Source organism: Pangasianodon hypophthalmus, chromosome 13 (genome assembly GCF_027358585.1).
Source record: "Pangasianodon hypophthalmus isolate fPanHyp1 chromosome 13, fPanHyp1.pri, whole genome shotgun sequence".
Lineage (NCBI taxonomy): Eukaryota > Metazoa > Chordata > Actinopteri > Siluriformes > Pangasiidae > Pangasianodon > Pangasianodon hypophthalmus.
In genome coordinates this window covers 24942339-24951663 of record NC_069722.1, presented here as the reverse complement: position 1 = coordinate 24951663, position 9325 = coordinate 24942339, and the positions used below count along the sequence as shown (strand labels likewise).

The window sequence follows — 9325 nt, the reverse complement described above, 5'->3', positions numbered from 1 at the left end:
ACAGTAGAAAACAAATCAGTGCAATAAAATCAATTATTTAATGCAAAAAACATGTCAGGTCGCTGATTCAGTTCCCTGGTAGTGTTGTTGTGGTTAAATTTATTATACGGAGCAGTGCAGCGACGATGATGATGATGATGATGATCACAAAATTCACAATTAAAACAGTCACAACACACACACACACACACATGATGATGGACAGTCAGCAGCCCACTTATTTTAGCTAATCAGTGAGCATGCTGATGAGAACATCATGCTAACAAGCTTTACCGTTTTCATTATTAGCGTTAGAATAAAGTGATGATATGATCAGAGATATGAGTGTATGATTAAACACTGGTGTGTATGCAAGACTGCAAGAAGTGTATGCTTTTGATTTTTTTTTTTTTTAAAAAAGGAAAACTACTTCGACTGGATGCGTGACACTCACCCTGGATCAACTCATGAGCAAAATTTCTATTCACAGTCGAGTACTAAGAGCGACAGGGAACGTAGGAATGTATTTTATTTACATTTTATTTCCGCGCTGCCCCCTGCAGGCCACGTCGCCTCACTGCACCGTCAGCATCAGCACTAATTCCTGATCACACACTGAGAGGAAAGTGGAATGCACATGGATGTTGGATGCTACTTCTTTCTCTGGAGTAAATCGTCAGCGCCCCCTGCAGGTCGTGGTGCGTCACTGCGCCGTGATCACAGCCTGCTCGCTCAGGAACTCCTCCAGCACGCGGATGATGCTGCAGGCTTCGGGAAGGCCGCTGTGCTCGGCTCGAGCGTTCTGCAGGAGCACGTCTCCGTTCCCGCAGCTCTGCAGGAAGAGGCAGCAGCGGAACAGAGCGTAGTGGCTCATTTCCGCCTGACGGATAAAGCGCTTCAGGTTGTTCATGTCCTGGATGGCCTGTTTTGTTTTGTTTTTTAAACACAAACACACATATACACAAGAACATGACAACTGAACTGTATTAACACAACAACCATGTTGACATTTAGAGCTGCAGAAGTCACATGGCGTAACTCAATCCAGTAGAGATCATTTATTTTTAATTTATTCATTTATTTTTAAAGAATATTTCATTTCAGAAATCAGATCATATTTTAGATCATCGTTAAACGATCCATCGTTTTTTAATAACATTCTCCAGTAACATTTAATATAACAACATTAAATCAGTGTCATTACATCTAAACCTATTGTGAGAGATTATAATATTTTTTTAATATTTTTATTTTATTTATTTTTGTTTACCAGCATAAATTTTTTGCTTCTGATTTTAGATGTGTGGATATAATGTAAACTGTTATATATTTTTAAGATACTATAGATTTTTAAATAAATGTTTGACGATACATGTGCTCATTACACAGTGGACTACTGATATTATAAACAGATCAAATCAAATAAATGAGTGCAAAAGTTTGTGCACCCTTAGGACAAATATAAAGTGTCAGGTTTGTTTGTGCCAGCAGTCACATTGCGAGGGTTAAGTGATTCATTGCAAGTGAAACGTGAAAACAGTTGTTTTTGGTAGATAAATTTTTAAATGGTGGTGAATTTTCTGTCCTTCAATCAGAAACCATGGGGGATACAAACTTTTGCACTCTATTTGATTCTACAGAGCGAGTAAATAAAATACAAATACTGTTTCACACCGTATTTATCATCCATGACAAACCGAAGAAATCAGAAAAACAGGTTTTTATGAATCTAATAAACAAATACAGAGATCACATGACCTCCACTGACGCTATTATGAAGCTTCAATGATCAACAAAATTCCTGTGGTAGATCATATAACCGATCATCAGAACGTACCTATGCACATTCTTATTCCACGTTATAACAATACGGTAGAACCCAATGATACTGTATTTCTATATTTATTTACAATTTCGATCTATATATTACACACAACTCATTAAATTCAGCCCGGCTTAATAAATTCAGGCTAAACTGAAGACTTTTTTGTTTAGATTTCTGTTTTTTTTATGAAATTTATCATTTAAAAATGAAAAATCAGAGCTTAACAGTGTCCTGAAGAGCACTTGTGTATTTGAAAATGAGTGACACAGTTGACTTCCCTTCATACTGAAATGAGGAAACTGTATAAATGTTCATTTTTATCATTACATATAATCGCTCTTCACCGTGTCCTCTTTCTCACCTGTATAAACACACACACACACACACACACACACACACACACACACACACACCTTTAGCTTGAAGTTCTCCAGGATCTGGCGCAGGAGGAACGGGTTAAAACGCTCAGCTGCGTTCACAAACGCCTGGATCCACTCGTCACAGAACCGGTTAGTCACTGAAAGCAGGACAAACATTTAGAAACCGTTCATACGTGTATGCAGCGTCACGCGTAAAGCATCAACATGCGAGTATTTCCTGACACGTGAAACGCCGTATCATTTGATTCTTGTGTGCGAGAGTGTGTGTGCATTTAAACCTATAACACTGCTAACACACTACATATACATTTAATATTAACACACGCCCCTAGTGGTGGGAAAGTGTAATTACAGGTAAACACTTGGAGAGAGATTATGACATTATTGTTGTTTTTTTTTTTGTTTGTTTTTTTGTGTGCATGTAAAGTTCTGCTTATAATCTTGGACATCTTCTAAATACTTAAGTGCTTCACCGCATGTAACATCATTATCGTGATTAAATATTTTTAATAAAACATGTTGTAATTATACTTTATTATTCAAAATAATGTAATTTTTACTTTGCGCTCATTTACACATTGACTACTGAGATTAAAACTGATCAGAAGAGACTTAAATACCCGAGTAATCAAGTGCAAAAGTTTAGGCACCCTTATGACAAATTTAGTGAGGCAGAAAAAAGAGAAATGCCATTTATAGCAAGAACAGAGAGAGTCACATTGTGAAGGTTAAAAGAACTGAAGGAAATATTCAGTAGTAAATTTCATGGAGGAGGCAGAATTTGCTCTCGATTCGAACGCAGATCAAAAAAAGAAATAAATAAGAAGTTAAATGGCAATTTGATCACACGTGACAATCCTAAGGGGCTTTAACAGAGTTATATATCATAATATTATATATAAGAATAACAGAGATGCACTTCGGTGTCAATATCAAGGACGGTTTTTATCTAAATTAAATTCAGTTTCAGATCTTACGTCACTTCTTTATAGATCTTATCGTTCCTTTTCTGATTCGGAATGCAGACCTGCGTTGGTGAACGTCGTCTCTCCGCTGGAGCAGTCGATCAGCAGGTCCGAGTGCGAGGCCTCAGAAATGGCTTTACACAGCGACGTCGTGTTCGGTTCCTCCTGCACCAGACCCTGAAGACTCGCCGCTTTAATGAACCTGAGAGAGAGCAATAAAAACACCTCTGTACCTCACACTCCATGATGGACCAAATATCTGTACAACATAAACACACACACACACACACACACACACACACACACACCCGTGCTACCTGGAGTTACAGAGAATGCTGGGAAAAGGAGGAGGAATCTATTTCTCATTATTTTCAACTAGAAAACTTATTTGTTTTCAAGACTACTATTATTATTATTATTATTATTATTATTATTCATTTTCTTTTCCATGGTTTTTCAAAGGACTGAAATGAGAACTGTAAATGTGAACACAATGAAGCAAAAAAAGGAGTGATACAGGTTCACTAGCGCCACCTAGAGGAAGCCTAACTAGCATTTACTTAATCGCGACTGTATGTTTTTGCAGGTTGGATAATGGGACATGAGAAAACAGAAGGAATCTGAATGTTGGAATGTTTAATATCAGGGTTTGGATGTATTTAGGAATAAACGCACCTCGCCACGTCCGTCTTGGTCTTCTCGTCTGCTCCGGTCACCTCCACGTGCGTGTGACTCAAAGCCTGCAGAAATCAGCGAAATTAGACAGCTGTTAAACCAGTACACGCCCCTGTATCTGTCAGTCTCAGTGAAGGAGGCGTGGCCTGTGTATCTGTCAGTCTCACTGAAGGAGGCGTGGCCTGTGTATCTGTCAGTCTCACTGAAGGAGGTGTGGCCTGTGTATCTGTCAGTCATATTGAAAGAGGCGTGGTCTGTGTATCTGTCAGTCATATTGAAAGAGGCATGGCCTGTGTATCTTTCAGTCTCAGTGAAGGAGGCGTGGCCTCTGTAACTGTCAGTCTCAGTGAAGGAGGCGTGGCCTCTGTAACTGTCAGTCGCAGTGAAGGAGGCGTGGCCTGTGTATCTGTCAGTCTCATTGAAGGAGGCGTGGCCTGTGTATCTGTCAGTCTCATTGAAGGAGGCGTGGCATCTCAGCATTTTTTTCTTCTCTTATCTCATGTATGCATCTTATTTTTAATTCCACTGTATCTTAATCATTTCTCCATCTGCAGTCACAGATTTTGGCTCAAATGTTGAGTTGTAAGCACTGCACATTGTTTCAGGAGTCTCTCCTTACAGCATGAAGCAGGAAGGTGATGTTGGCCTGCATCAGCTGCACCACTCGGTGGATGTGCATGACGGACTCCTCGTACCAGCGGCTCAGATAGGGCCGGATCTCCGACTCCAGATTCTGCATCTAACGCAAGGAGAAACAATAAACAGTCTTAAAACACTGACATGCTGCAATATCCCTTTACATCTTCACAGAAGTGTATCTTACTTCAGGCGTCAGGCTGCTCTGGAGACCCTGCACGTACTTATCCAGCTCGATTCTGAACGTTAGCGGGTTAAAGAAGTTTCTCAGGCGTGAAATTATAATAAGGAACGCATCGCATTGTCTGTGTTCATATGTGCATTAAGGATATAGGTTGAGGCCTTTCTCTGAGCCTCCGAGGAGACAAACCACCCAGCCGTTTCCGTTCGCCTCGGGCTGTTCCGGAGATTTCTCCTGCTCCAGGAAGCAGCAGTAACACCCCACTGCCTGCTCGGGAAGGCTGCAAAACACACACGGTTCAGACGATCAAAGCTGGGGGAAAAAAAAAAACCAGAGACTTTGTACACTTTAGTAACTTACACCCAAACTATTTTATTTGGATTGCTTTATAATTCTGCTGTCTCCATATAACTGTACCGGTTGCTATGGTTACAGCATTAGCATTTCCATGCACTGTAGAATACAATTCACTGCTGTAAGTCCATGTCTTTTATTTTCAATCTTTTTGTATAAACAGTGTAAACATCGGACTACCACAAACCGATAAATGCTTGTTGCTATGGTTACAATAGCGTTTATTTAGAACTGTAATTAAGGTTGTGTCCTGAGGTACTCCAGAGTCAGTCTCCGTGAAGGAGGCGTGGCCTCTGCTTCAGTCTGTGCGTAGGAGGCGTGGTGTTTGTGTAAGTCTCATGTAAAGGGGGTGTGGCCTCTGTCAGTCTCTGTGGGGGATGGGGGGCGTGGCCTCCGTGTCAGTCTCTGTGAGGGGGCGTGGCCTCCGTGTCAGTCTCTGTGAGGGGGCGTGGCCTCCGTGTCAGTCTCTGTGAGGGGGCGTGGCCTCCGTGTCAGTCTCTGTGAGGGGGCGTGGCCTCCGTGTCAGTCTCTGTGAGGGGGCGTGGCCTCCGTGTCAGTCTCTGTGAGGGGGCGTGGCCTCCGTGTCAGTCTCCGTGAGGGGGCGTGGCCTCCGTGTCAGTCTCCGTGAGGGGCGTGGCCTCCGTGTCAGTCTCCGTGAGGGGGCGTGGCCTCTCAGTCTGGAGTGTAGTAAGTATCCCAGGTTAGTAGATAAACACTGTGTGTGTGTTCTACCTCAGCTCCACCGTAGCGATGTTGCCCATGCCACCTAGCAAGGCTCCTTTACTCAGTCTGCGTGAAATGTAGCTTCGCAGCTCAGGCTCCGCCTCCGATGGCAGGCTGCTGTCCAATAGGGTTAGACTACAACAGACAAGAGGCAGGAAGTTTGGTTATCATGGAGAGCAGAAGGAAAGAAGAACTGACAGTGAAGCTGGAAATGAAGGACAGAAGAGTGAGAGAAGCTGTGATGGATCTGGACCATGTCATCTGTAGGAGGAGGAGGAACGGAGGAACAGAGACGAGACCAGGACAAGTGTCCTGCAGAGCGACCGGAGTCTCCACCATGAAATTAATCTCCATCTTCACAGCACACTATTTAAACAAAAATAATAAATAAAACAAAAATAATAGAGGATTATAATAATAATAGAGTAATATTGTGGTAATGATTAACAACTGATATGTTGTGCAGCCCAAATAGAGAGTTAGATGAATAAACAGAACTGAGTGCAAATGTTTTTGAAATGGGGACATGTGCCTGTTTCTCCACAATTTATCTACCAAATTATAGATATAAAATATGAACACTCAGCATAATTTGAGTAACTAAAAGTTCTTCAGAGGATGCAAAAGATGTTGAAGACAGCCATAAAGACAAAGAGTGGATATCATTTTTCATTTTTTTCCCCCCACTATTTTTCTTACTTGTGACCATGAAGGAACATTTAACACTAAATGTTTTGCTGTTACTAAATACTCTTCTTTATTTTGCATTAAGGGTCTGCAAACTTTTGCACTCAGCTGAGGAGAAAATGAATGAATGAACAGAAGTTCACACAGAAACAGAAGTAGATTACAGAAAGAGGTCAGACTGATGGAGAGTCCGAGACGAGGATAAAGCGACACGCGGCGTCTACCTAAAGTCCTCCTGGCTCGTAGTGGAGTCGGCTCTCCTCTGGCTCCAGGATACGCTCTCCTCCGAAGATTCACATCTGGATAGTTAGGAGTATAGAAATTAATGTATTAATATAATAAAAAAATTTATGCACGATAATACTGTAAATGCACGGGTTAGTATGAGGAAGATCTGGCAACCTAAAAACATCAGTTATTTTATATTTCTGACAGCATTTCTGCATTTCTGTTTATTCTTAGATTTGGGAGAAAACGGTTCTGCCCATAGATATGTGCGAAATACAATCATATCATAGATAGACAGACAGACAGAGAGAGAGAGAGAGAGAGAGAGATAGACAAAGAGTTAGACAGATAGATAGATAGATAGATAGATAGATAGATAGATAGATAGATAGATAGATAGAGACAAATAGATAGATAGATAGATAGATAGATAGATTGATAAAAAAGACAGACACATACACAGACAGACAAATAGATAGACAGATAGATAGATAGATAGATAGATAGATAGATAGATATAGATAGATAGATAGATAAAAAAAAGACAGACGTACATACATAGACAAATAGATAGACAGATAGATAGATAAAAAAGACAGACACATACATACATAGACAGACAAATAGATAGACAGATAGACAGATAGATAGATAGATAGATAGATAAAAAAGACACATACATACATAGACAGACAAATAGATGGACAGATAGATAGATAGAGACAAATACATAGACAGACAAATACATAGATAGATAGATAGATAGATAGATAACCAGATTTCGATGTGCTGTTTCCTAACAAAGCAGAAACAAATGAAATGCAACAGTATTATGGAATAAAACCGGCGTATTTTCCATCAGATCAGTCTGTGGTGGCGAGGGCCAGTTACTGTGCTGTGGTCTGCTGGGGGCAGCATCAGTGTCAGGGATACCAGCAGGATTAACAAGCTTATTCGCAAGGCTGGATCTATCATTGGACACAAACTGGAGACGTCTGAGTCAGTGAGGAACAGGAGGTCACTGAACAAACTGCTCTCCATCATGGACAATCCGTCTCACCCACTCTACAACACACTACAGAGTCAGCGGAGCTCATTCTCCAAAAGACTCGTTACAGAGAACGTTACAGGAGTTCAATTGATTAATTGCATATTATGATTTAGGGCTTACTAATATTTGAACAGCAGCTACGCTAATTCCTTTTCCACTTGTTTCCCTTCTTCTACCCATCCCCGAGGCACATAGAGATTGTGCCAGCTCCAGTAGACGAGGCCAACCCTATGAGGATCCTGAGATGGACCTGCTCCAGCCGGTTTCTGCCTCGTGAGGATTTGGGTGTTCAAAGCAACGCTGCCAACCCTATGTGGACTTTGAGGACTTTGAGGAAGGCAACAACCTACATGACTATAAATAAATACAGAAAGGACATTGCTCATATCACACTCTCCAGTGTCACCCAAATGAGGATGGGTTCCCTTTTGAGTCTGGTTCCTCTCAAGGTTTCTTCCTCATATCATCTAAGGGAGTTTTTCCTTGCCACAGTCGCCTCAGGCTTGCTCACTAGGGATAATTCTGTCTAAGATCTAGGACTGTTTGCATGCTTTTTGTTTCTTATGTTCTGTAAAGCTGCTTTGAGACAATGTTCATTGTTAAAAGCGCTATACAAATAAAATTGAATTGAATTCTTACCATTCGCAATAACGTTGTACAACAGCTCACCTGTGTGACACATGATCACACTTTCACATTACACTACTACAAGAAAGCTATCATTTAGAAAGCTGTCATTATATTCTACATTCTCAAGGTTCTTCATATTCATTATTCACTGCCAGTTTTCACAAGTGTACTGATGTAAATACTGATGGAAATCTGGTTAAATCGACAACTGTGTTCCATATCTGCACTACTACATTTAAATTAACTTATTGTATTTTATATTTTATATTTTGTATGTCTACGTGTTGTATCTTGCTACTGACCATGCTGCTGTAACACAAGAATTTCCCTCATGGGATCAATAAAGTATATCGATCTATCTATCTATCTATCTTGCAGAACAAACATGATGGCATGTAATGCACATTCATTTTTCATGATTACAAATGCGCATGCGCGAACCAGAGAGCGCTCCTCATACACACACAGTGGATTAGCAAACTGTCTCACCTCGCGCTCTGATAATAATATATAGAATAATAGCAGTTAATCTGCTGTATTTTCTGTCCATATGCGGCCAGGTCTTCGCTATCGAAGTCTGCATCTCTATCTTCTACGTCGAGAGACTCTTGGAAAGAAGAAGCCTGAGATGTAAACATCGCTGCTGCGTCGCTACACCACCTACGTCACACACACGGCAGGATGACGCACTGCGCATGCGCCTCATTTCCGGGGAAATTTCGCGCATGCGCACTTCGCAGCCTATCCTAGCTAGGACAAAACGTCAGATTACGTAGATTTTTAAAACTGTGAAATAATATTTACACTTTTATTCATTTATAGATTTATGTTATATTTAACTATTTTACCAACGAATATTTTTGAAGTGAAAACAAGCAGCAATCATTCATCGATCTTGTTAACTAACAGTTTACTTTTATTTTATAGACCCGGTGATTTAAAATAAAACAAAATAACATCTAAAAAATTAAAATAAAATATGTATGTGCATGTGTTTGCCATGTAACGTGT

The 9325-nt window shown here is 40.6% G+C and overlaps 1 protein-coding gene across 2 annotated transcripts; it reads right to left on the bottom strand.

Annotated features, from left to right (window-relative positions):
• Positions 1 to 406: 406 nt before the first annotated feature.
• On the bottom strand, positions 407 to 9007 carry c13h17orf75 (chromosome 13 C17orf75 homolog). Of its 2 annotated transcripts, XM_026909841.3 has the most exons (10): positions 8804 to 9007; positions 6630 to 6704; positions 5728 to 5853; positions 4793 to 4921; positions 4648 to 4705; positions 4444 to 4563; positions 3825 to 3889; positions 3212 to 3351; positions 2218 to 2321; positions 407 to 901 (listed from the first exon to the last, which is right to left on the bottom strand). In XM_026909841.3, the coding sequence occupies exons 1-10, from the start codon at positions 8950 to 8952 to the stop codon at positions 683 to 685; spliced, it is 1185 nt and encodes a 394-aa protein (XP_026765642.1). In that variant the 5' UTR covers positions 8953 to 9007; the 3' UTR covers positions 407 to 682. The 2 variants fall into 2 exon arrangements, with proteins under 2 accessions (XP_026765642.1, XP_053095264.1); XM_053239289.1 differs by lacking the exon at positions 6630 to 6704.
• Between the last annotated feature and the right edge of the window lie 318 nt (positions 9008 to 9325).

Coding starts and splice junctions, on each gene's coding strand:
- c13h17orf75 (XM_026909841.3), bottom strand. CDS start 8,952: ATGTTTACATCTCAGGCTTCTTCTTTCCAAGAGTCTCTCGACGTAGAA. Junction 3,890..4,443: donor TCACCTTCCTGCTTCATGCT/GTAAGGAGAGAC, acceptor TGATTTCTGCAG/GCTTTGAGTCACACGCACGT. Junction 902..2,217: donor TGGAGAACTTCAAGCTAAAG/GTGTGTGTGTGT, acceptor AAAACAAAACAG/GCCATCCAGGACATGAACAA.